The 27,869-nt window shown below is 38.2% G+C and overlaps 1 protein-coding gene across 19 annotated transcripts in view; it reads left to right on the top strand.

The window, feature by feature from the left end:
* The window catches only part of WNK3 (WNK lysine deficient protein kinase 3), a 175,966-nt gene that overhangs the window by 47,305 nt on the left and 100,792 nt on the right, over positions 1 to 27,869 (top strand). For all 19 annotated transcript variants that reach the window (XR_014835417.1, XR_014835416.1, XR_014835415.1 and 16 more), the window contains 5 exons: positions 14,298 to 14,470; positions 15,494 to 15,714; positions 16,512 to 16,669; positions 20,425 to 20,513; positions 23,814 to 24,033. Coding sequence is in view for 16 of the 19 variants with exons in the window: in XM_085007960.1 (XP_084864086.1) it covers positions 14,298 to 14,470; positions 15,494 to 15,714; positions 16,512 to 16,669; positions 20,425 to 20,513; positions 23,814 to 24,033 (861 nt within the window). In the remaining 3 variants the exon portion in view is untranslated. The remainder of the gene's footprint in view (positions 1 to 14,297; positions 14,471 to 15,493; positions 15,715 to 16,511; positions 16,670 to 20,424; positions 20,514 to 23,813; positions 24,034 to 27,869) is intronic.

The following is a 27,869-nucleotide window of genomic DNA, read 5'->3' as shown; positions in this document are numbered from 1 at the left end:
TGGATGGAATGTCCTATAAATATCTTTTAAGTCCATCAGGTCTAATGCATCATTCAGGGCCTGTGTTTCCTTATTGAATTTCTGTCTGGTTGATCTGTCCATTTCTGTAAGTGGGGTGTTAAAGTCCCCCACTATGATTGTGTTATTGTTGATTTCTCCTTTTAAGGTTGTTAGCAGTTGCCTTATATATTGTGGTGACTCTACGTTGGGTGCGTAGATATTTAAAATTGCTCTATCTTCTTCTTGGATTGATCCTTTGATCATTATGTAATGACTTCCTTGTCTCTTAAAATATTCTTCAATTTAAGGTCTATTTTGTCTGTTATGAGTATTGCTACTCCAGCTTTCTTTTGATCCCCGTTTGCCTGGACTATGTCCTTCCATCCTCTCACTTTCAATTTGTGTGTGTCCCTAGAAGTGAAGTGGGTCTCTTGAAGACAGCATATATATATGGGTCTTGTTTTTGTATCGATTCAGCCAGTCTGTGTCTTTTGGTTGGGGCGTTTAGTCCATTCACATTTAAGGTAATTATTGCTATGTATGTCCTTATTGCCATTTTATTAATTGCTTTGGATTTGTTTTTCTTGCTCTTTATTCTTCCCTTCTTCTCTTGTTCTCTCCTCTTGTGGTTTAATTACTGTCTTTCGTGTTGTATTTGATTTGATTTTTCTTTGTGTATCAATTGTGGATTTTTGGTTTGCAGTTATTCTGAAGTTTTGATACGAGTCTATATGTCTAGGAGATTGTTTTAAGTTGTTGTTCTCTTAATTGCAAGTTCATCTGTAGTGTCCTGCATTCGTACCCACCTCGTCTCATGATTTCTGATTTTGGTGGGGTAATTGTGCATGGTTGATTTCGTATCCTTACTGTAGATATACCTTTACTGGTGATCCTTGTCATTTGTGGTGTTTTTGTTTCCTGTTGCTGTCTTTTCTTTTCTGCCTAGAGAAGTTCCTTTAGTATTTTGTTGTAAGGCTAGTTTAGTGCTGCTGAATTCTCTCAACTTTTGCTTATCTGTGAAGGTTTTGATGTCTCCTTCAAATCTGAATGAGAGCCTTGCTGGGTAAAGTCATCTTGGTTGGAGGTTTTTTCCTTTCATCATGTGAAGTATATCATGCCACTCCCTTCTGGCCTGCAGAGTTTCTGCAGAAAAATCGATTGATAACCTTATTTGGGTTCCCTTGTATGTGATTTGTTTCTTTTCTGTAGCTGCTTTCAAGATTTTCTCTGTCTTTAATTTTGGTCAGTTTGAATAATATGTGTCTCGGTGTATTCCTCCTTGGGTTTATTTTATATGGTACTCGTTGTGCTTCCTGGGTTTGAGTGAGTGATTCCTTTCCCATGTTAGGGATGTTTTGGGGTATTATATCTTGGAATATTTTTTTCTGTCCTCTCTCTTTTCTCCTTCTGGCACCCGTGGAATACGGATGTTGGCACGTTTAACGTTGTCCCAGAGTTCTCTGAGACTCTCTTCATTTGTTTTCAATCTTTTTTCACCTTTCTGTTCCGCATCTGTAATTTCCACTAATACGTCCTCCACCTCACTTATTCGTTCTTCTGCCTCCTGTCTTTTGCTGTTAGCTGCTTCTAGTGAATTTTTTATTTCAGTTATTGTATTTTGCATCTCTTCTTGTTTAAGTTTTATATCTTGTATCTCTTTGGTCAGTGTGTCCTGTAAGGTATCCATCTTTGCCTCCAGTTTATTTCCAATGTCTTGCATCATCTTCAGCATCAACAGGCTAAAATCTTTTTCCTGGAGGCTGAGAATCTCCTCATTGCTTAGCTGGTTTTCTGGGGTTTTCCCTTTCTCCCTCATCTGAGTTATAGTTCTCTGTCTTTTCATTTTTATAGGTTTTTGGTGTGGTGACCTTTTTACAGATAATAGAGTTGTAGCCTCTCTTTCTTCTGGTGTCTGCCCCCCTTGTGGCTGAAGTGGCTATGGGGGCTTGCTGTAGGCTTCCTGATGGAGGGGCTGATGCCTGCCCACTGGTGGGTGGGGCTTAGTCTCTGGATGGGATTAGAGGCAGCTGTGTGCCTGAGGGGTCTTTAGGTAGCCCTTTACTTTGGGGCAGGGCTGTGATCCCTCCTGGATTGTTGTTTGCCCTAGGGGGCTTCTCAGCTCTGACTGATGGGTGGGGCCAGATTTTCCCGAGATGGCCACCTCCAGAGAAAGGCATGCTGCTGAATATTCCCAAGAGCTTTCCTTCCAATGTCCTTCCCTCACAACAAGCTACATTCACCCCTGTTTTCTCAGGATGTCCTCCAAGAACTGCAGTCAGGTTTGACCCAGATTTCCTATGGAGACTTTGCTTTGCCCTGGGACCCAGTGCACGTGAAAGACTGTGTTCACCTTTTGAGAATGGGGTCTCCATTTCCTCCAGTCCCGTTGAGTTCCTGCATACAAGCCCCACTGGCCTTCAATGCCAGATGCTCTGGGGGCTCTTTCTCCCAGTGCCAGATCCCCACAGGTGGGAGTTTGATGTGGGGCTCAGAACTCTGACTCCTGTAGGTGAGTCTCTGTGAACCAGTTAGTTTCCAGTCTGTGGGGCTTCCCACCCAGGCGGTATGGCATTGTTCAATTTGTGAAATCGCCCCTCCTACCTCTTGATGTGTCCTCCTCTTTGTCTTCTGGAGTAGGATATCTTTTTTTAAGGTTTCCAGTCCATTTGGTTGAAGATTGCTCAGCCTTTAGTTGTGAATTTTGTTGTTTTTTTTTTTCCTGTTAGATACAGTTTTGCAACTGGTCAATTGTTTTCCCTTCTGCCAAGTCGGCATCGGGTTTAGATCCAAGCTGGGTTGGGATGGCAGTGAGGGAGGTGCCGTCTGGACTTTACAGCCCCCAATCAGAGGTGGAGGATGGCTGAGGGGACGTTGCAGCAGCTCCTGGTCTGTTCACTCAATGTGGATTATTCATGTTGCTAGCAGACTGGAACGTCAGCTGGAGCAGTCAACCACAGCATCCAGGAGGCCTCTCCTCGTGACTGTGTTTTCTCACAGCACGATACCCAAGAATTAAGAGGCCAGTGTTGGATGCAGAGTCAGTAATTGAAAGGTGAAGTTCCCAGTTCATGTTGCTCCCTGGCTGGGCTCCAGAGGGTTGGCAGGAAGGTGCTTAAATCAGGGTTCCAAATCTGGGTGGGAACCGGAGGTAGCCCAGGGTGCTTTGGCTGCCTTTTGCTCTCCAGCCACCAAACCCAGGGGTTTGGGGCACCAATAACCAGCTTACTGTCCCCTTGCCTTTCCCTCCCAGGTATTAGCACCAAACTTTAGGTTTGCCAAGGGAGGAACTTGGAAGGCCAAGTTGGTAAAGCAGGAGAGAACTACTGAGGTATCTGAAGTGGACAGGCTCAGTGTTAGGGAGTGTTCTAATTTCATTCTTTTACATGTGGCTGTCCGGTTTTCCCAGCACCACTTACTGAAGGGTTGTCTTTTCTCCATTGTATATTCTTGCCTCCTTTGTCACCAGGAATATATTAAAAGAGTAACATATGATGACTGTGGAATTTTACCTTTTTTTTCCCTCAAGTTTAGCATTTTATTTCAGCTCACCAGTGATACAACTTCAGATTGATATCATTGACTAAGATTAAGTTTTATAGCTTGTCATGACCACAGTTCCAAGCACTGAGTATTGTTTTCAACCCACTCCTGGTAATACAGCAGGGGAGATTTTCTTATCGTTAGTATTATTATTTTCTTTGTTTTTTTTTTGGCCCCATCTGTGACTTGTGGAAGTTCCTGGGCCAGGGATTGAAATTGTGTCACAGTGGTGACCTAAGCCATAGCAGTGACAATGCCAGGTCCTTAACCCACTAGGCCACCAAGAAACTCCTCTTCATTAACTTTTGTTTATTTATTGTTTTATTTGCATTTTAGGGCTGCACCTGCGGCATATGGAGGTTCCCAGGCTAGGGGTCGAATTGAAGCTACAGCTGCTAGCCTACCCCAAAGCCACAGCAACACCAGATCCTAGCTGCATCTGCAACCTACACCACTGCTCACAGCAACACTGGAACCTTAACCCACTGAGCGAGGCCAGGAATCGAACCCTCCACCTCATGATTCCTAGTCAGATTCGTTTCTGCTGCTCCATGATGGGAACTCCATCCTTATCATTAATTTTAATTTTTTCCCCTCTCTTTCTCTTTGGCCTGCTTTGCATAGGGAGCTACAGAATGTGTCATCTTTTTAGCCTTAGCTCAAAAAGCTAGAACAGGGGGAAACATCATATTATGTTTATTCTGTAGAAAGGAAAGATTTCCGAATCTTTGGAAGGGGTGGGATGCCTGGTAGATCCAATGTGGTTCTGCAGTGAAAATCCATCATTTTACCTTTAAGATTAATCATTTAATTAAAATATATGTGAATGCTTACTCCCCCCCCATGTAAATACAAGTCTTGTGGAAATGTTTTTTACAGTGCAAAAAAGTATTCTGGATTTTATCAGAAATGTCTCACATAGTAATTTTATGCCTAGTTTACATTTGTCATTTATCCCATGTGATGTTTTCCCAAGGGTAAAGGATTTTTCACCACTTGAAAATCAATGTAATTTGACATATTAACAGTCTGTAGAGGAAAGAACATAATTTCAATAGATGCAGGATAAACATTTGAAGAAATTCAACATCCATTCATGATAAAAAAAAAAAAACCCAGCAAACTTGCTGTGGAAGGGAACCTCCTTAGCTTGATAAAGGTCATTTATTTTAAAAATAAAACTGGATTTCCCTCTGTGATGCAGCAGGTTAAGGATCTGGCATTGTCCTTGTGGCAGCATGGGTTCCAGCCACAGCCCAGAATAGTGGTTAAGTGGCATAGGTTGCAGCTGCAGCCCAGATTCAATCCCTGACCTGGGAACTTCCACATGCTGCATGTGTGGCTGAAAGAGGAAAAGAACCCAACAACTCTTAGATTTGCTTAAAACAACTTACATCATATTTAATGGTGAAAGACTGAATGCTTTTTTTCTAACAAGGCAAGTGTGTCTGCTCTCAACACTTCCAATATGATGCTTTTAATTAACATCATGGTACTTGAAATTCTAGCCAATGAAATGAGGGATGATAAAGAAATAAAAGGAATGCAGATTGGAAAGGAAGAAATAAAATTGTCTTTACTAACAGATATCATGAGTATCTACACAGAAAGTCTAAAGGAGTCTAAAAAAGTTCCAGGGACTAATAAGTGATTTTAAAAAGGTTGCAGGATACAAGGTTCATATAAAAAAACCCAATTATATCTCTCTATGGTAGGAAATAATTGGATATTGCAATTTAAAAAGTACCATTTACAATAGCACGAAAAAAGAAATAAGTAGAAATATAACAAAGTATGTGCAGAATCTGTATGCTGAAAACTAGAAATAATTGGATATTGCAATTTAAAAAGTACCATTTACAATAGCACGAAAAAAGAAATAAGTAGAAATATAACAAAGTATGTGCAGAATCTGTATGCTGAAAACTAAAAAACAGTGGTAAAACAAATCAAAGAAGATCTATGATTGGTTGGTTGGAGGACTCACTGGGTAAGATGTCTGTTCTTTCCATATGACCTAGAAATTCAGAACAATTATATCACAATCCCAGCAGAATTTATTTTAGATGTTGACAAACTGACTATGAAACTAATATGGAAAGGCAGAGTACTAGAAGAACTAAAATAATTTTGATAAAAGTAGAACACGTTTGAAGAATTCATGTTAACTGATTTAGGGTAGACTTTCTCTAAAGGTATTGTAATTAAGACGTATGGTGTTGGCAAAAAGGTAGACGCACAGATCAATGAAACAGAATAGAGTTCAGAAATAGACCCAAACAGATATGGTCAATTGATTTTAGAAAGAAAAATGGCAATTCAGCATAGAAAGGGTGGTCTTTTCGACATAAGGTGCTGGAACAATTGGACATACATATTCAAAAAAATGAACCTCGACCTAACTCTTACATGTTATACAAAATTTAACTCAAAATAAATCATAGACCTAAAAGTAAAACATAAAACTGTAAAACGGAGTTCCCGTCGTGGTGCAGTGGTTAACGAATCCGACTAGGAACCATGAGGTTGTGGGTTCGATCCCTGCCCTTGCTCAGTGGGTTAACGATCCGGCGTTGCCGTGAGCTGTGGTGTAGGTCGCAGACGTGGCTCGGATCCCGCATTGCTGTGGCTCTGGCGTAGGCTGGCAGCTATAGCTCCGATTGGACCCCTAGCCTGGGAACCTCCATATGCCGCGGAAGCAGCCCAAGAAATGGAAGAAAGACAAAAAAAAAAAAAAAAAAAAAAAAAAAAAAAAAAAAAAAAAAAAACTGTAAAACTTAGTGAAGTGTTACATGTGAGAAAATCTTTTTGAATTTTGGTTAAGCAAAAAGTTCTTGAATATAACAATGAAAGATTGTCCATAAAAGAAAAAACAATAAATTGACTTAAAATGAAAATTTTTGCTCTATGAAAGACACTATTAAGAGAATGAAAAGACAGTGCACAGACTGGCAGAGTATATTTTTAAATCACATATGTGACAGAGGACTTGTATCTGAATCTGTTAAGAACTCTCAAAAACTCAACAAGATATAAAACAGTCCAATTTAAAAATGGGCTAAAGGAGTTGCCATCCTGGCTCAGTGGTTAATGAAACGGACTAGTATCCATGAGGGCACAAATTCGATCCCTAGCCTCCCTCAGTGGGTTAAGGATCTGGTGTTGCTGTGAGCTGTGGCATAGGTTGCAGACGCAGCTCGGATCCTGTGTTGCTGTGGCTGGGGTGTAGGCTGGCAACTACAGCTCCAATTTGACCCCTAGCCTGGGAACCTCCATATGCTGTGGGTGTGGCCCCAAAAAGACTAAGTAAATAAAATGGTGTAAACATTTGAAAAGACATTTCACCAAAGAAGACAGACATATGGCAGGTAAGTACATGAAAAGTTGCTTAAAATCATTAATTGCTAGGGAAAAGAAAATTAAAACCATAATCTGATACCCCAGTACAAATATGAGAATGGCTAAAAACCAACCAAACCAAAAAAACCACCAGACATTACCTTCTCCTGGTGAGGGTGATGAATACAGAGAAGTGCTCATATATTTGTTGTCATTTTCTTATAAAGGTATATTTACCTTAGGACCCATCAATCCCACATAAGATAGTTACTCAACAAAATGCATGTTCACACAAAGACCTGTACATGAATGTTTATAGTAGCTTGTAATCACTCAAAACCGGAAGCCTCCCAGCTGTTCTAAATGGGGAATGGATAAGCAGACTGTGGTGCATTCATAGGTAGAATACTATACAACAAATAACGGCAACAAACTATTGATATATGCAACAATAAGGTTCAATTTAGAAGACATTATGCTAAGTGAAAGATGCCAGATTCAAAAGGCTATATATACTTCTCATTTATAAGTCTTTCTAGAAAAAATGGAATTATAGGAATGATAAATAGATCAGTGGTTTCCAGAATTGAAGTGTGAGGAGAGAGTTTTACTGTAAAGGGATGATGCAAGGAAGTTTTTTGGAGGGAGCAATGAAACTATTCTGTATTTTAATTGTGGTAGTGGTTACATGACTTTATGCATTTGTTGAATCTTCATGGAACTGTATACCAAGAAGGATCACTTTTACTAAAATGTAAATTTTAAAATTAAAAATGTGGCTTAGGAAAAAAGAAGCTGAGAGAATATCAACTCTTTCTCCCCCCCCCCGCCCCCGCATAAAAAAGTCTTACTGAAACGCTGGACAAATGGAAAGCCATATTCTTAGATGGTTTTTAGATGCCAGTTTCAGCCAAATATGTGTGTGTGTATGTGAGTATGTGTCCAATTAAGATTACAGGATATTCCTTTTTAATTTAATTGGAAAAATTATCTTAATGTTTTTATGGAATATAAATAGATTTAAAAGCCTAGAAAATAATGAAGAACAGGAAAGTGACTTGTCATTATTATTATTATTATTAATCGTTCTGAAAGTCATTGCCATAGGAATAGACAGATTGGTGGAAGAAAGCAGAACCCATTGTAGCTGGAAACTTACTATATAACAAACATTCAAGTCAGTGAGAAAGAATAGTTTAAGTGGTTCTAGCAAAACTGATTAACAATCTAGATGAAAATACTGCATGTACAGAAATGAATTCCAAATGGATTAAAAAGTTAAATGTGAAAAATAAAGTCTTGGGAGACTACAGTATAGCTATTCACATAAGAGATACTTAATAAAGTAAAAGATATTGCTGAGTGACTTTGGGGTATACAAAATGGTCCTTATCTAAGGAAAAGACTCTTCCATGGCAGTCTTCTCCTAGTTTTCCAGATATAACTGCAGTTACTCATTTGTGTATCTGTTTAGTCCTTTTCCCGTGCATTTATTTTTTTAATTTAAAAAATTTTTATTAGTCAATGAATGTTATTATATTTATAGTTGTACAACGATCATCACGACCAAATTTCTTGTGCATTTAGATATATACTAGAAGGCATAGCATTGGTCAGGATGGTTCTTTTATGTACAAAGTGTCATATTATAGATTTCTTTCGAATTGCTTTTTTTCACTCAACAGTAGGTCTCAGAGATCTATTCACATTAGCACATATAGATCAATCTCATTCATTTAATTTATGACAAAGTTGATAATACTGTGACCTATTTGATCCTGGATAGGTTACCTAACTATCTTAACCTCAGTTTCTTTATGTGCAAAATGGCACTGTCAAAGGGTTGTTGTAGGGGCTAAATGTCTTAATATACAAAAAAGTTTTAGGACAGTGCTTAGCACGTAATAAACTTTATTATTGACATTTCGATTGCTTCTAATTTTTCACAATTACAAACCATGCTGCAACTATCCTTTTACATATTTCTTCACATACCTCAAGGAATAATGTGAATAAAGTAAAATGAAATTCCCAGAGCTCTGGTATGATGCTTAAATAGGGCTATTATGAAGTCTTTAAAAAAACAAAACAAAACAAAAAACAAAACAAACCTCTTTAGTGGTACAGCAGGTTAAGGATCCAGTGTTGTCTCTGTGGCAGTGCAGGTTCAGTGCCCGGCCTGGGTCAGTGGGTTAAGGATCCAGTGTTGCCATACATATGGCATAGGTTGTAACTGCGGCTTGGATTCGATCCCTGGCCTGGGAACTTCCATATGCCACAGGTGTGCCAAAACCCTCCCTCGAAAATGAAAAAAAAATACCCAAAACTCTTTAATGGAAGTCTTCCTTTTATCAAGTTGCCATTTTTTCTACTCTCTTGAGTTTCATAAAAATATATTCTATCAGGGCATATATTTTAATCTTCAACAAATCTTTCATTTGAACCTTTCTTGTATTTACAGCACTACTGTTGATTTATTTGTATATTTTGTTTGTCATTTTGGTGGGGTTTAGAAAGGGAGGGGAATTATTTTATTGGAAGTTTTTTAGTCACAGTTTCTTTTTTTTTTGTCTTTTATCTTTTTGTTGTTGTTGTTGTTGTTGTTGTTGTTATTGTTGCTATTTCTTGGGCCGCTCCCGCGGCATATGGAGGTTCCCAGGCTAGGGGTTGAATCGGAGCTGTAGCCACCGGCCTACGCCAGAGCCACAGCAACGCGGGATCCGAGCCACGTCTGCAACCTACACCACAGCTCACGGCAACGCCGGATTGTTAACCCACTGAGCAAGGGCAGGGATCGAACCCACAACCTCATGGTTCCTATTCGGATTTGTTAACCACTGCGCCACGACGGGAACTCCTTTAGTCACAGTTTCAATTTCAGGACTTATGATTGGTCTCTTCATCTTTTCTATTTCATCGTGGTTTAGTCTTGGAAGATTGTACCTTTCTAAGAATTTGTCCATTTCTTCTAGGTTTTCCGTTTTATTGGCATATAGTTGCATAGAGTAGTCTTCTATGATCCTTTGTATTTCTGTGATGTCCATTGTTACTTCTCCTTTTTCATTTCTAATTTTATTGATTTGAGTCCTCTCTCTTTTTTGCTTGAGAAGTCTAGATAAGGGTTTATCAGTTTTGTTGATCCTTTCAAAGAACCAGCTTTTCATTTCAGTGATCTTTTCTATGGTTCTCTTCGTTTCTATTTCATTTATTCCTGCTCTAATCTTTATGATTTCTTTCCTTATGCTAACTTTAAGTCTTGTCTGTTCTCTCTCGAGCTGCTTTAGATGTAAAGTTAGCTTGTTTATTTGAGCTTTTTCTTGTTTCTGAGGTGGGCTTGTATTGCTATAAACTCTCCTCTTAGAACGGCTTTTGCTGTATCCCATAGGTTTTGGAGTGTGGTATCTTTGTTGTCTTTTGCTGCTAGGTATTTTTTAATTTCCTCTTTGATTTCTTCAGTGATCCATTGGTTGTTTAGTGGAATGTTGTTTAGTCTCCATGTGTTTGTGTTTTTTGCAGTTTTCTTCTTGTTGTTGATTTCCCGTCATATAGCATTGTGGTCGGAAAAGATGCTTGGTATGATTTCAATTTTCTTAAAGTTACCGAGGATGGATTTGTAGCCCAGGATGTGATGAATCTTAGAGAATGTTCCATGTGCACTTGAGACGAATGTGTATTCTGTTGCTTTTGGATGGAATGTCCTATAAATATCTTTTAAGTCCATCAGGTCTAATGCATCATTCAGGGCCTGTGTTTCCTTATTGAATTTCTGTCTGGTTGATCTGTCCATTTCTGTAAGTGGGGTGTTAAAGTCCCCCACTATGATTGTGTTATTGTTGATTTCTCCTTTTAAGGTTGTTAGCAGTTGCCTTATATATTGTGGTGACTCTACGTTGGGTGCGTAGATATTTAAAATTGCTCTATCTTCTTCTTGGATTGATCCTTTGATCATTATGTAATGACTTCCTTGTCTCTTAAAATATTCTTCAATTTAAGGTCTATTTTGTCTGTTATGAGTATTGCTACTCCAGCTTTCTTTTGATCCCCGTTTGCCTGGACTATGTCCTTCCATCCTCTCACTTTCAATTTGTGTGTGTCCCTAGAAGTGAAGTGGGTCTCTTGAAGACAGCATATATATATGGGTCTTGTTTTTGTATCGATTCAGCCAGTCTGTGTCTTTTGGTTGGGGCGTTTAGTCCATTAACAATTAGGGTAATTATTGCTATGTATGTCCTTATTGCCATTTTACTAACTGTTTTGGATTTGTTTTTATTGCTCTTTTTTCTTCCCTTCCTCTCTTGTTCTCTCCTCTTGTGGCCTGATGACTCTCTTTACTGTTGTATTTGAGTTGATTTTTCTTATCTGTGTGTGTATCTGTTGTAGATTTTTGCTTTGCAGTTGCCCTGAAGTTTTGTTATGTCTGTATATATGTGAGATTGTTTTAAGTTGTTGGTCTTTAATTGCAAGTTCATCTGTAGTGTCCTGCATTCGTACCCTCCTCTTCTCATGATTTCTGATTTTGATAGCATATTTATGTTTGGATGATTTCCTACATTTACTGTAGATATACCTTTACTGGTGATCCTTGTCATTTATAGTATTTTTGTTTTTAGTTGTGACCTTTTATTTTCTGCCTAGAGAAGTTTCTTTAGTGTTTGTTGTAAAGCTGGTTTAGTGTTGCTAAATTCTCTTAGCCATTGCTTATCTGTGAAGCTTTTGATTTCTGCTTCAAATCTGAATGAGAGCCTTGCTGGGTAAAGTCATCTTGGTTGGAGGTTTTTTCCTTTCATCATGTTAAGTATATCATGCCACTCCCTTCTGGCCTGCAGAGTTTCTGCTGAAAAATCTGCCAGGATAACCTTATCAGGGTTCCCTTGTATGTTACTTGTTTCTTTTCCCTAGCTGCTTTCAGTACTTTGTCTTTAATTTTGGTCAGTTTCATTAATATGTGTCTGAGTGTATTCCTCCTTGGGTTTATTTTATGTAGTACTCGTTGTGCTTCCTGTATTTGAGTGAGTGGTTCCTTTCCATGTTAGGGATGTTTTTGGCTATTATCTCTTGGAATATGTTTTCTGTCCCCTTCTCTCTCTCTTCTCCTTCTGGCACCCCTATAATATGGATCTTGGTGTGTTTATTGTTGTCCTAGAGTTCTTTCTCTGAGACTCTCTTCATTTCTTTTCAACGAAGGGGGTTCTGTTCCATTCAGTGATTTCTCTAGTCTGTCCTCCACCTTACTTATTCTTTCTTCTGTCTCCTGTATTCTGCTGTTGGTTGTTCTAATGAATTTTTTATTTCCGCTATTGTATTTTGCATCTCTATTTGCTTAAATTCTAAATCTTGTATTTCTTTGCTCAGATTTTGCTGTAAATTATCAGTCTTTGCCTCCCATTTATTTCCAATGTCTTGCATCATCTTCAGCATCAACAGTCTATAAAGTCTTTTTCCTGGAGGCTGATAATCTCCAGATCACTTACCTGTTTTTCTGTTTTTTTTTTTTTTTCTCCCTTATCTGAGTTATAGTTCTCTACCTTTTCATTTTTATAGGTTTTTGGTGTGGTGACCTTTTTACAAATAATAGAGTTGTAGCCTCTCTTACTTCTGGTGTCTGCCCCCCTTGTGGCTGAAGTTGGCACAGGCCTTGTTGTAGGCTTCCTGATGGGAGGGACTGGTTCCTGCCCACTGGTAGGTGGAGATGATTCTTATCCCTCTGGTGGGTGGGGGGCTTTGTCTGTGGTGAAATTAGAGGCAGCTGTGTGGCTGTGGCTGTGTGGCTGCGGGGGGTCGGGGGAGCATCTTTAGGCAGTTTATTTACTGATGGGTGGGTCTCTGATCCCACCTGGATTACTGTTTGGCCTGGGGCTTCTGAGCGCTGGTGAGTGGGGCTAGATTTTTTCCAAAATGGCCACCTCTAGAGGAACACACACAAATGAACAGTCCTGAGATCTTTTCTTCCAATGTCCCTCCCCCACAATGCTACCCAGTCTCCCCCTGTTTTCCCAGGCTATCCTCTAAGAACTGCAGTCATGTCTGACCCAGATTCCTATGGAGCCTGTGCTTTCCTCTGTGACCCAGTGCACATGAATGCCTGTTCAAGCCTTTCAAGAATGGGGTCTCCATCTCCCCCAGTCCCACAGAACTTCTGCACACAAGCCCCCTGGCCCTCGATGCCAGATGATCTGGGGGCTCTTTCTCTCAATGCCAGATCCCCAGGCTTGGGGACCTGATGTGGGGCTCAGAGCTCTCCTGTAGGTGAGTCTCCGTGATACAGTTACTTTCCAGTCTTTGTGCTGCCCATCCAGTGGGTATGGGGTTTCTTATATTGCCTAATCGCCCCTCCTACCATCTTGATATGACCTCCTCTTTGTCTTCTGGAGTAGGATATCTTTTTTGAAAGTTTCCAGTCCATTTGGTTGGAGGTTGTTTGACATTTGGTTGTAATTTTGTTGTTTTTATGAGAGAAGGTGAGCTGCAGTCCTTCTATCCCGCCATCTTCATCCTGTCTCAGAGGGGAAGTAATGTAATATGTTGCCAACCATCTTGTAATGGAAACTGTACCTAAATTTTTAACTAGCATATTTGATTATTTTCCTATCAACATCAAAACTTAAAATAGTTCTGTCATTCCTTTCTTTCCTGCTCCCCCTTGCAGAAGACAGAAATTGTTTTTATTCTCTTCTCTATTAGATTTTAATGAAGTAACCTGGAATTTTAATTCCAGACTCTTCTTTTTGCATTACAGTTGACTTTTGAACAACATGGGGGTTAGGGACACTAGCCCCATGATAAAATTTTAGACAGAATAAATTATTATTTATTTTTAGACACAATAAATTCTAACATTTAGCTGTCTAACATTATTCCTGCCCTGATATTATAGATCCTTTAAATGTGGAAATTCAGAGATTTCTTAGGAAATCTTTCTTATTATCTGTTTTGTTTATTTCTTTTTCTCATTTTTAGATACTGTTTTTCATTTCCAGCAAAGGAAATTTTATTTATTTTTCCAGTTTAATGAGATATAACTGACATATCTCAAACTTATACAGAACAATGTATAATTTTAAGGTATACAACATAATGATTTGATATATGTATGTATTGTGAAATGATTATCACAAAAGTTCAGTTAATATTAAGGATATTATTTCTCAAGGCATTGATTTATTATGCAGGTGGATTCATAACAGGTGTATTTATGAAATGTAACAACTGCTGCATTTTGCTGTATGAGAGGAGTCAAAGTAATTACCTAACAAAGAATATCACTGATTATATAGGTCCTGATGAAAGAATTGACAGGTGAAAATACATACATATGAACATACATTAATACAATGGAAATAAAGCACTCATTTGAGTGGTGTTAGACATGTGCAAGAGAATTTCTAGGCTTTAATTTGCAACTTGATTTTTCATTTCAGGACCGGAAATTAACCAAAGCTGAGCAGCAAAGGTTCAAGGAAGAAGCAGAGATGTTAAAGGGTCTCCAACATCCCAATATAGTTCGATTTTATGATTCCTGGGAGTCTACATTAAAAGGAAAGAAATGTATTGTACTAGTGACTGAACTTATGACATCAGGAACCTTAAAGACGTAAGTTGCCCTGATAGTGCCAATAGAGTTTTATTTGGAAGTAATTTTCAGGAGTCATAAAAGTTATTTGTAAGGTAGTACTAAACACTACTTGATTAATGGCTTTGTAGAATTTGAATCTAGTGACTATGTTTCAAGGCAGGTTAAAAAATTAGGATGTTAATGAAGTTTGTTAGAAAATACAATGTTGAGAACTCTGTGGGTTATCACAGAATTTCAATATTATAAATCACTATAGAGATCATATAATATAGCAGGTTCACGTGCCTATTGAGCAGTACTATGTAATTATAGTCTATTGTTTTGTTTCTGACTGCAGTACTTCATTTGATGGTATAATCACTTATTTATAACTGTTAAATGTGAGATATATTTTTTCTGTTTCTTAGTATCTTTGCACTAAGTCTTTACATAGTAAACCCTCTGATGACTCTATATAAACAGTTATTAGGAAGTAGAGAACACTTTCTTTTTAAAATTTTGATGCCATTCCACAAAAAGCCACTGTGACTGTGATTCTTTTTTCTTCTTTCCTTCCTTCCTTCCTTCCTTCCTTCCTTCCTTCCTTCCTTCTTTCTTTCTTTCTTTCTTTCTTTCTTTCTTTCCTTTCTTCCTTCCTTCCTTCCTTCCTTCCTTCCTTCCTTCCTTCTTTCTTTCTTTCTTTCTTTCTTTTCTTTCTTTCGTCTGTACCCACAGCATGCAGAAGTTCCTGGGCCATGGATCAAACCTGTACCATAGCTGCGACCTGAGCTTCAGTGACAACGCCAGTCCCTTAACCTGCTGAGCCACCAGGGAACTTCCCTCTTGTTTTGAATTGAAAATGTTAAACTTAGTAGGATGTCTTCTCTAAAGATTATGATTTAGATTTAATTTTTTGTCATAACATGCAATAGAAAATAACTCAGTGATGGTAATCATAATACATACAGTATCAGCTAGCTTTTATGATTTACCCTAATGTGCTAATACAATAAGTAAGCTAAGTTTATTTGTTTACATGTGGTCTTTTGTTTCTTTGTGTAGGTACTTAAAACGATTTAAAGTCATGAAACCAAAGGTCTTAAGGAGCTGGTGCAGGCAAATTTTAAAGGGGTTGCAGTTCTTGCACACTAGGACTCCTCCTATTATTCACCGGGATCTAAAGTGTGACAATATTTTCATCACGGGACCCACTGGATCTGTGAAGATTGGTGATCTAGGACTAGCCACCTTAATGCGCACATCATTTGCTAAAAGTGTCATTGGTGATTAACATTTTATAGTTTATTGTGTAAAGAGATTTTTAAATTGTATACGTCTAGAACAAGGATCAGCAAACCATGGCCTATGGGCCAAATCTGGCTTCATTGCCTATATTTGTAAATAAAATTTCGTTGGAATGTAGCCACACCTGCTCATTTACATATTGTCTATGGCTGCTTTTGTACTATAGTATCAGAGTTGAATAGTTGTGACAGAGCCCATGTGGACTACAAAGCCTGAAATATTTACTGTTTGGCTCTTTCTGAAGAAGTTTGCTGATTCCTAGCCTAGAATATGAATTTGCTTTGAAACATTTATTATATGTTGACTTATTTCGAAGATATCCTAGTGTCTTTCTTTTGGGGATATATTTAATATTATTGAAAGGTTCTGAGGACTTAAGAAGGAGGATTTACTAATTTATAAAATTTTAAATAACTTTAAAAAGGATAGAAATACAAACATTTATTTAAATTTATTTTTTATTGTTATTTCCCCCAACACACTCCCCCCCCCCCCACTGGGAGGGATTGGGAGCTTGGGGTTAATGGATGCAAACTATTGCTCTTAGAAATAAAAACATTTTGATAATCATTACCTAATTTTAAGCACTGCAGATTGTACTTTATTAGTATAGAAAGTTAAGGAAATTCCTTAAGTGCTTTATATAGATACAGCAAATATTCAGCTAAGTTTATATTTATATATTTCCGTTTGGGAGCAAAAATTAACTCAGGTGATCCTTGTGGCAAAGATACATTTTTATTTTCAATAAAATTGTGGTTGTGGTATTTTGTAGGGACTCCTGAGTTTATGGCCCCTGAGATGTATGAAGAGCACTACGATGAATCTGTAGATGTCTATGCTTTTGGAATGTGTATGCTGGAAATGGCTACTTCGGAGTATCCTTATTCTGAGTGCCAGAATGCAGCTCAGATATACCGTAAAGTGACTAGCGTAGGTATAACTTTATTCTTTTTTTTTTTTTTTTTTTGCCTTTTTAGGGCCACAGCTGAGACATGGAAGTTCCCAGGTTAGGGGTCAAATTGGAGCCGCAGCTGCAGGCGTACACCACAACCACAGCAATGCCAGATCTGATCTGCATCTGCAACCTATATACCACAGCCCACAGCAATGCCAGATCCTTAACCCACTGAGTGAGGCCAGGGATTGAACCTGCGTCCTCATGGATACTAGTTGGGTTCATTACTGCTGAGCCACATTTCATGGTCAATTTAGAAGTCAACTTAGTCAAACCTAATTTTGGTTTAGTTCTGTATAACAGTGCTAAATTTAACCTAGTTGTAATGAAACAAGCTTTAGTTTATGCTATTTACCTATACTCTAAGGCTCTATATTAGTATCTTTGGGGGAAAATGTACACATATAACATCTGTATACATTTGTTTGTTAAGAATTTTTAGATATTTATTAGATGGATCTTATTTTCTAAAGCTAAATAATAGAGATTGGCTAAATGGTTTTGAAGATTTCTTCTAGCTCTAAAAGCCTGATTATGAAATGGCATTCAATGGATACAGTATTTGATTCTCTGCTATGAGTATTTTTTTGTGTTAGGAATTGAAAGGTATTGAAAGATGAGTAAGAAGTTTTTGCTACTCACAAAGAGCTTTATGTTTTTAGTAGGGCAGTAATAAATTCACAAATAACTATAAAAATAAGAGGATGGGAATATAGTAAGGGATGCAAGTGCGATAGAAGCAAAGTGTTAGAGGTTTGTTCAAAATAGTTCTACTTCATATTCAGTTGGGTGGCTCAAGACAGGCCACACAAGAAATTTTCAGGTAAGTAATACATTAATAGGTAGCATTTTAAAATGCATAATGTATGCCACAAGCTTTCATCTTTATATCCCTATAAGGTGGTGCTATCTTCACTTTACAAATGATGAGACTGAGAATCAGAAGTTGTGACCCACCTAAGTTCACACAAATACTAATAGTTAATAAATGGCTAATCATTTTATAAATGGCCGTGTTTAGGAGTTCCCGTCATGGCACAGTGGAAATGAGTCCGACTAGGAACCATGAGTTTGCGGATTCCATCCCTGGCCTCGATCAGTGGGTTAAGGATCTGGCATTGCTGAGACTGTGGCATAGGCTGGTGGCAACAGCTCCGATTATACCCCTAGCCTGGGAATCTCCATATGTCGTGGGTGCGGTTCTGAAAAGACCAAAAAAAAAAAAAGGGCTGTGATTAAAAACTGATTTGTAAAATTCCGTTCCATTAAAAATGTAATAGTTGGTTCTTGTGAGCTAATATGAGCCAGTTTCACTGTATTATACATGTAATATATGGACCTTGTTTGGATCCTAATTTGAATAGACCAACTATAAGAAAATATTGTTTAGACAAAATTTGGAAAATTTGAGTATGGATTGGGTTTTACATGATATTAAGCAATTAATGGTAATTATTTTAGGTAGGATGATGACATTGTATCTGTTAGAGATAGAAATAGGAGACTTTATGGGTGAAATGACATGATGCCTAGTATCTGTTTTAAAATATTCCAGGATAAAAGTGGTGTGGGAGTAGTAGCTGAAATGAGGTTAAGAAAAGATGCTTGTTGTTGAAGCTGATGATGATCATGTGGGACTTCTTATACAACTCTACTTTTGAGTATGTTTGAAAATTTCTGTAACAGAGAGCTGAGAAATAAGGCTATAATGTCGTTTTAGTTAGGGCTCATATATTATATGACTATAAATAGAAGAGAGTCTGTACTTGATTTTGTAAGTTGCAGCTCCCCAATTATTTTCACCTAGAACAGAGAAAGGCAGTAATTATCCAGGGCTGCAACTGGGTAAGGGATCAGTGGAAAGGTCAAAGAGGGCTTTTTCTTTTTTTCTTGTTTTTTTTTACTGCACCCATGGGATGTGGAAATTCCTAGGCTTAGGGATCAAACCTGTGCCACAGCAGCAACCCGAGCCACATCAGTGACAACACTGAATCCTTAACCTGCTGAGCCACCAGGGAACTCTAAAAGAGGGCTTTTTCTTTAAGTAGAACAATATAACTACATTTTTGAATGGTGACTTCATATATATATATACATATGTTTGTCTTTTTTTAGGGCCACACCCACAGCATATGGAGGTTCCCAGGCTAGGGGTCTAATTGGAGTTGCAGCCACTGGCTTATACCACAGTCACAGCAACGCCATATCTGAGCCATGTCTGTGACCTACACCATAGCTCATGGCAACGCCGGATCCTTAACCCACTGAGCTAGGACAGGGATCAAACCTGCATCCTCATGGATACTAGTCAGATTCGTTTCTGCTGGGCCGTGACGGGAATTCCTATTCTTTTATATTAAAATCACAAAAATGCCAGCCATAAATCATAATTCAGATTTCCATTTATACCAAAGCTTCTTGAATTTGAGGTCCAAATTCATTCCTAATCTCACCATATTTATTTAGTATAGATACTGGGCTTTCTGATTCTGTATTCTGTGAGGTACTCTGATAGACCCAGAAGTAGATCTTAGATGGCCTCATTCCATGACAATTATTCCACTTTTCTGCTTATTGCTTAATTTGGAATTTTCTATTAAATAATAGCAGTGATCTTGTATTTTTTTTAATCTAAACCTCATAAGTTAAGGGTAATAGAATGTAAAATAAGCAGTAGGTACCTAGCACAGTCATTATAAGAACATGGTTTTTTTTTTTTCTCACTTAACGATAAAAATAATACGGGTTTCTCAGAAGTTTTCATATATATATGTGTGTGTACATATATACTGAATGCTCATTGTGTCTAGCCATTCTAGGACTTTGAAATATATGTATATTTTTCTTTTTATGGCCACACCTGCAGTACATGGAAGGTCCCAGGTTAGGGGTTGAATCAGAGCTGTAGCTTCAGGGTTAAGCCGCAGCCACAGCAAAACCGGGTCTGAGACCATCTGCAACCAGTGCCTCAGATTGTGGCAATGCCAGATCCTTAACCTACTGAACTAGACCAGGGATTGAACACACACCCTCACAGAAACAAGTTCAGGTCCTTAACCCTCTGAGCCACTACCAGAATTCCAAGTGGTGTTTTATTTGCCTCTTTATTTTTTTTATCTTTTTCAGCTGCACCTATGGCATATGAAAGTTCCCTGGCCAGGCATCCAATCCAAGCTATAGCCACAGCTGCAGCAACACTGGATCCTTAACCCACTGTGCTGGGCCAGGGATTAAATCGGTGCCTCCACACAAATAAGCCATATCATTAACCCACTGTGCCACAGTGGAAATTCCTTATTTGGAATTTTTAAAAGTGTTTTTAATATTTATTTTTCTGATTCTAAAACTTTCTAATTGGGGTTACACTATATGTACATTTTGGGATTCTCTTTTTTCCCCTACTTAATGTTGCAGTATGAGAATTCACTTTATTAATTACTTTGAGAATATTTTTAGTTTTTGTGTGTTAGCATATACATGCATATGTGTATCATATAATTTATGTAACATGGAGATTTAGAATGTTTACAACTTTTCACTGTAATTTGTAGAGGTATGACAAAATCCTTTTCAAAAATGTTGTTAAAACTTATACTGTATGTATATATTTATCTCATTTAAAATTTAAATATGGTTTAGTGGTAAAAAAAATCATTTTTAATAAGTGTCATGTTATATTTGGGCTTTCAGTTGTTTAATTTGTGACTAGAAACCATTTTTCTTCTTCCAGGGTATAAAACCAGCAAGTTTCAATAAAGTCACTGATCCTGAAGTGAAAGAAATCATCGAGGGATGTATTCGTCAAAACAAATCTGAAAGGTGGGTGCATATGTATTGAAATTACTTAACTGATGGATGAATTTTTCTCTTGCACTGTGTCTTTTTCTGACTTTTGAATCATGCTGGGTATAACCTTTGAGTAGAAGCCAAATTATACCGTCTAGAGTGAAGTATATCGGTGCATCTTGTTTGCCATTTTATAGACTTTGATATCATATGCTGAATTTTTCTTAAACTGACACTTGGGTTATGTTTGTCTATGTGTGTTGGACAAGCCTCAGCACAGCACCTTCAGCCATCAGTTAAACAGTTAACGGACCCCCTCCCAGGTAAACTTGCTTCTGACAGTTGGTAGTAGAGTGCTTTTGCAGTGTCACCTTCACATAAGTACTTGAATTGTTTTTTTAATGATAGTTTAAAAGAATTAATCATCAACTCACCAGATGTTTTTTTTATTTGTCCATATGTCCCTGTGTCATGAAAACGGTAAAGCTGATAGGACTAGTTTTGTTCAAGAAATAGTGTTCTAGATTTATTTGTATCACTATTCATGTTTTTCTTATGGACAGCTCCTTTTAGTTTTAGCTTTTCCCTTTAATTTGAGCTTTGGACAGTTGCTGACTTAAATTGGTAGGTTAATGTTTTGATTTTTACCTAATTACTGATTATGGTTAATAAAGATGATAGATAATTATAGAAATTATTTCCTACCATTTCACTGACTGTTCCCCATTTTTAAAAAAATGTTTTTATTCGGTGATTCCTACATTGCGGCCATTTTTTTTTTTTTTTTTTTGGCGATGCCCACAGCATGTGGAAGTTCCTGGACCAGGGATAGAACTCATACTGTAGTGGCGACCTAAGCCACTGCAGTGACAACACTGGATCCTTATCCAACTGCGCCACAAGGGAACTCCCTGTTTCCCATTTTTTATTAGATCTTACTGTTGCATATCTGAGAATATAAAATACCACTAAGATAAAGCCTGTTTAATTATAGCTTTATTACACAACATTCTTAGTGTTTGTACTAACAGGCTATATCTATCTGTGTATATATTTTAATTATGGTAAAATATACATAACCTAAGATTTACTATTTTAATCATTTTTAAGTGTGCAATTCAGTGGCCTTAAGCACATTTACATTGTTGTACAAACCATCACCACTATTTCCAGAACTTTATCATCATCCCAAACAGAAACCCTGTGCCCATTAAACAGTAATTCCACACTCTCTTTCCCCTCAACCCCTAGCAATCTCTTTTCCACTCTGTCTGTTTCTACCTCTGTGTAGGTATGTCATATAAGTGGAATTATACAGTATTGGTCATTTTGTGTCTGCCTTATTTTTTGTAGCATAGTGTTTTCAAGGTTGATCCATGTTATAGCATGTTTCAGAATTTCATTCATATTTAAGGCTGAATATTATTCCATTGTGTGTATATGTGTGTATACCATATATACACATATATGGTACCCATATTTTGTTTATCCATTCACCTGTTGATGGACACTTGTATTATTTCTACCTTTTGGCTCTTGTGAATTATGCAGCATGAACATTGGTGAGTGAATATCTTCTTGATTTCCTACTTTAAGTTCTTTTTGGTACATACCTACAAGTAGAATTACTGAATCATGTTGTAATGCTGTGTTTAATTTTTTGAAGAACTTCTAAATTTTTTCTGCAGTGGCTGCTTCATTTTGCATTCCCTCTAGCAAGGAATGATGGTTCCAGTTTCTCAGTGTGTTGGACCATTTGTTATTTTCCATTTTTTTTATAATAGCCAGTCTGATAGATATGAAGTGGTATCTCATTGTGGTTTTGATTTGCATTTCCCTAATGACTAATACTGTTGAGTATCTTTTCATGTGCTTATTTGCCATTTGTGTATCTTCTTTGGAGAAAAGTCTATTCAAGTCCCTTTGCAATTTTAAAAAATTGAATTATTTATAGTTATTTTTGAATTGTAGGAATTTAGCATGCTTTTTTTTTACCCTATGCTAAAACTACTGTGTTAAAGTAGCCATTTTAGTTTCGTTTCTTATTGTTTGCATAGCATTTTAGTTATGACGCTATCAAAGAACACTGGAATATTTAAAAGGGTTCAAGGCACATTAGTGTTTTGGAAAGAACGGCCTTCCACATCAGAGTAAGATTCAAATCTGGACTCACATTTAGCCAGTGTGATCTTGAGCAGTTACTCGGCTGTTTCCTCAAAATAAGTATTAGTTTGATGATTAAAAAGATAATGAATGTGGAGTTCTTGTTGTGGCTCAGCAGGTTAAGGACCCAACCTTGTCTCTGTGAGAATGCCAGTTTTCAATCCCTGGCCTTGCTCAGTGGGTTAAGGATCTGGCATTGCTGCAAGCTGTGACATAAGCTGCAGATGCAACTTAGATCCGGTATTGCCATGGCTGTGACATAGGCCTCAGCTGCAGCTTCAATTCGACCCCTGGCCCAAGAACTTCCATATGCAGTAGATGCAGCTGGCCAAGGTGTAGCCATAAAAAGAAAAAAAAAATGAATGCATGTAAAATACCTAACAGTAATAAGTACTTAATGAATAGTATTGTCTACTGCTATTGCAGTAGATTATTCCAGAGTGAAAATATCTAGGCAAAATTTTTATTGAGTTGCCAAGTGCTTCATTTGGTTGTACCTTCTTAAACACATCTCACCTTAGTCTTAAGACTAATTAGTCTGAGCAAGCTCATTCTTTTTATAAAAACTGTCGAAGTTAAATATTTGTCTCTTGATCACTAAAAATGTAGAAGGTTGAAAATCTTCATCTTACAGGATACCATGCTGTCAATATGCTTTATCTGTTTTAAGTAGTACAGGAGGGACTTTCAGGAGGGTTACATCAGTTTTGGCTCTCCCTGGCCTGTAATATAGATAGATTAGATATGATAGATCTATTTTAGAAGTTGGTCAAAGAAAAGAAACTAAAATGCCAGCTTTTAAAAGAATCGTTTGAATATCTGTCCTTTTTTTCTCTTCAAAGATGTTTAATCCCAATTATTAGGCTAGGGTTGTATCCATTATAGGTATACTTTGGACTCGAACTTTAAGAAAACTGTACGACTTTGCTGAAGTAAATTAGCTTCACCCATGGCATTCTTAATTAAGATCACTACAAATGCATGTTAGTTGGGATTTCTTTGCATCTTTGGTAATAATAAGTTGGATATAAGATTTGGCTTTTATAATAAGGCTGATTAATGGCTTAATAGAAAATTTAAAATACGGTTGTTACTTTGACAAAATAACAGATTTATATTTTGTTTATTAGTGTTTAGTATTTATTTGTATTTTGTTTACTTGTTTATTAGGTTGTCTATCAGGGACCTACTAAACCATGCATTTTTTGCTGAGGATACAGGACTAAGGGTGGAGTTAGCTGAGGAAGATGATTACTCAAATTCATCCCTGGCTTTAAGACTCTGGGTGGAAGACCCTAAAAAATTGAAAGGCAAACATAAGGACAATGAAGCTATTGAATTCAGTTTCAATTTAGAAACGGATACACCTGAGGAAGTAGCATATGAAATGGTAAGTGAATCCTACCACTATACTCCACTCCCCCTGTAGTATCAAGGTTGATTCCTTTCTCCTTGTCATTGCTTTCTTTCCTCTCATTTTCTCTTCTTCTTTATTGAAATTATTATTTTATTGTGAATATTCCTAAAACAGAGTATATTAAATTTGCATGTACAGTATAAGGAATAATCAAACTCTACTTTTGTTAAGAAATAGAACACTGGAGTTCCCGTCGTGGCGCAGTGGTTAACGAATCCGACTAGGAACCATGAGGTAGCGGGTTCGGTCCCTGCCCTTGCTCAGTGGGTTAATGATCCGGCGTTGCCGTGAGCTGTGGTGTAGGTTGCAGACGCGGCTCAGATCCCGCGTTGCTGTGGCTCTGGCGTAGGCCGGTGGCTACAGCTCCGATTAGACCCCTAGCCTGGGAACCTCCATATGCCGTGGGAGCGGCCCAAGAAATAGCAACAACAACAACAAAAAGACAAAAGACAAAAAAAAAAAAAAAAAAAAAAAAGAAATAGAACACTGTTGGTATCTTAAAAGCCACCTGTATGCTCCTCCCACTTGCATTCCCCTCCCTCATTACCACAGGTAATATCTACTCTGACTTTTGACTTTTGTGTTACTCATTCCTTTGCTTTTCATTACCGTTTACCTAAATACTCTATTGTTTTGTTTTGAAAACCTGAGTGGCATGCACATACCTAGCTGGTTACTAAAGTTACTATTAGGTATAGCTGCCCAGGAGGGGATAAGTGGAACAGAGTCTCTCAGGCATAGTCTGGCTCTCTGTGAGTTTATGAGAGCTGAGTCTGGAGAAATCAGTGAGTGAGGTCACACTTGAGTCCAAGGAAACACACAAAGCTCACCACAGTCAGGACACCAGCGGGCCTGTGTGAACCAGAAAAATTAGTTGTCCGGTAACAATATGGTTTGATGGGAGTGGGCCCCTCTGTCTTTTCTACTTCTCATCTCCCCATGACCCCTCCCTGACCCAAGAGTAGAAGACAGCAGAACTTCTGTTGGTTGAAATGCATGTCCATGCGCGATCCAGGCTGTGCAGTGTTTGGAGGGAGGGTGTGTAAGCGCTTCAGCAGCATGTGGTCAGATTAGTCAAGTACTGAGACTCTGAGCCAGGCTCACCTGGGCGTTCTGTCCTCAAGTTAAAAAGAAATATGAGGAGTTCCCGTTGTGGCTCAATGGGTTAAGGACCCAACGATGTCTCTGTGAGGATGGGGGTTTAATCCCTGGCCTCACTCAGTAGGTTAAGGATCTGGTGTTGCTGCCAGCTGCAGCGAAGGTGACAGATGTGGCTCAGATCTGCCATTGCTGTGGCTGTGGGCAGCTGCAGCTCTGATTGGACCCCTGGCCTGGGAACTTCCTTATGTTGTAGGTGTGGCCCTAAAAAGACCGCCCCCCCCCCCAAAAAAAAAGAAAAAAAGAAAGGATATACAGAAGGTAAATTCTCTGAGACTTGCATGTATAAAAAAGTCTTTTTTCTGTCTTCATATTTAATCAGTTATTTGGCTGGCCAAGTCATTTTATGCTGGCAATTAAATTTAGAGTCATTGCTCCCTGCTTTTCTAACTTTCAGTATCAATATTGAGAAATACAAAGATGCTCTGTTTTCTGGATCTTTTGCATGCAATCCATTTTTTCCTCTCTGGACCTTGTAGTATCTTCTCAGTATTCTAAAATTTCACCATGTACATTGTTTCGGATTTGTTTTCATCAGCTGTGTTGGATACTCAGTGGACTTATATCCTTCAGTTTCTGGGAAATTTCTTAATGTATCTTATTGATGAGTTTTTCCCCTTTGTCTTCCCTTTTGGGAACTGCTGTTATTTGGATGTTTGGTCTCTTAGACTGTTTCTCCAGTGTTCTTATCTTTTCTATTTTCCATCCTTTTGTTCTCCTTTCTGAAAAATATTATCAGCTTTATCTTCTAAACCTTCCATTGGGTTTTTCATTTCTACTATCTTTTTAATTTCAAGATTTCCTTTTCATTTCTTTGGTCTTTTTATTTTGATCTTTTTTTTTAATGCCAGACCTGTGGAATATGGAAATTCCCAGACTAGGGGTCAAATCAGAGCTGCAGCCACTGGCCTGTGCCACAGCCACAGCAACGTGGGATCCAAGCCACGTCTGTGACCTACACTGCAGTGGCAATGCCAGATCCTTAACCCACTGAGCGAGGCTAGGGACCAAACCCATATCCTCATGGATATTAGTTGGGTTGGTTTCTGCTGAGCCACTAGGGGAGCTCCTGTTTGCTTCTTTTCTTTTTTTTTTTTTTTTTTAGAGTAAACATATATTGTTCTTTGTTTTGTGTGTGCGGTATTCCACACCTCTGTAATTTTAGTGAAGAGAGTGTTTTCAACATGTTTCTCTCCCTGTATCTTCAAGTTGCTGTTTCTTCTTGGTTGGTTTTGTGTTCCATCTTGTTAGAGGCTTTTCTCATATTTCTGGTTATTCTTGGCTGGCTGCTCATAATTAATAGTAGGAGACTGTATTGGTTTTCTTTTGCTGTACAGCAAGTTACCACAGATTTAGTGGCTCAAAAGAACACCCTTCTATTTCAATTCTGTAGGTCAGAAGGCCTGGTAGGCTTTGCTGGATTCTCTGCTTAGAGTCTCACAGGCTGAAATCAAGGTCAGTGGACTAAGCTCTTATCTGGAGGCTCTGGGAGAGAATCTCCTTTCAGGCTCAAACTAGTTTGTTGACACAGTTCACTTCTATGCAGTTATAAGACAAAGGTCTTTGTTTCCTTGGTGGCTATTAGCCAGGGGTCACTTTCAGCTCCTAGAAACTGTTCTTCAGTCCTTTCACATGCCCCACTCCATCTTCAAAGTCAGGAATGGCATGTTGAATCCTTCTAGTGTCGCTAACTGGTAAAAGGCTCACCCAGATGGTCTTTCCCTATTAAGGTCAAATGTGTATAGCTCAATAATGGGAGTGATATCTTAACATATTCTCAGGTTTGAGGATTAGGATGGGATGTCTTTGAGGGGCCATGATTTTGCCTACAATAGGGACTAACAAGCTGATTGGGTTGTATGATTGCTGTGTCAGACTTGTTAACCTCTGCGTGGGTGGGCCAATAATCAGGGAATCTTTGACATACATATTTGTAGGTCTTTCTTCTTGGATTGATCATATTCTCCAGAGAAACATCTTTTAATGTCCTACCTGGAGGGTAAGGATCTGGATACTGATATTTTAGTAGCCAAGTGGGGAAGAAGGCATGCATATGGTCATTTAACCTTCTTGTTTTCCACATGGTAGCCATACCCTCAATTGTGTGTAGTGTTCCTTAGTTCAAAGATCCTCTCTTTTACCTTCTCCAGAGAACAAAATTCCAATCTTCTTATGTAGGCAAAAAGCATAGCCCAAAGGTGTAGAAAGGAGGAAGGGGCACAGGGACCTAATATCTAACTGCTTCTCAAAGCCCTTTCACTTAGTCTTCCTTATTTTAGTCATCTCTTTTGACTTTCCACAGTTCTGGAAGTGCCTGGTACTGCCACTTCTATGTGTTGTGAGTATTCTTCACTATAAATGGGAGTGATTCTCAGCTTTCCCTGGTTCTCCTTTTTCAGGTTTACTAGGTCAGTTACCTATCTGTTTTCCATATCCCAAAATGTCCAAAAACATTGTTTGTTGTTATTGTTGTTGCCTTTATTCTTTTTTTTTTTTTTTGTCTTTTTAGAGCCGCACCCTCAGCATATGGAGGTTCCCAGGCTAGGGGTCAAATTGGAGTTGCAGCTGCTGGCCCACACCACAGCCATAGCAACGCCAGATCCCAGCCACGTCTGCAACCTACACCACAGCTCACGGCAATGCCAGATTCT

This window comes from Sus scrofa, chromosome X (genome assembly GCF_054392235.1).
Source record: "Sus scrofa isolate SSC_HxYL_T2T_F1_AM1 chromosome X, Sscrofa_HxYL_maternal_Yorkshire_Landrace_v2.0, whole genome shotgun sequence".
Taxonomy (NCBI): Eukaryota; Metazoa; Chordata; class Mammalia; order Artiodactyla; family Suidae; genus Sus; species Sus scrofa.
Note: the sequence above shows the minus strand (reverse complement) of the source record. Positions and strands in the feature narration are given on the sequence as shown.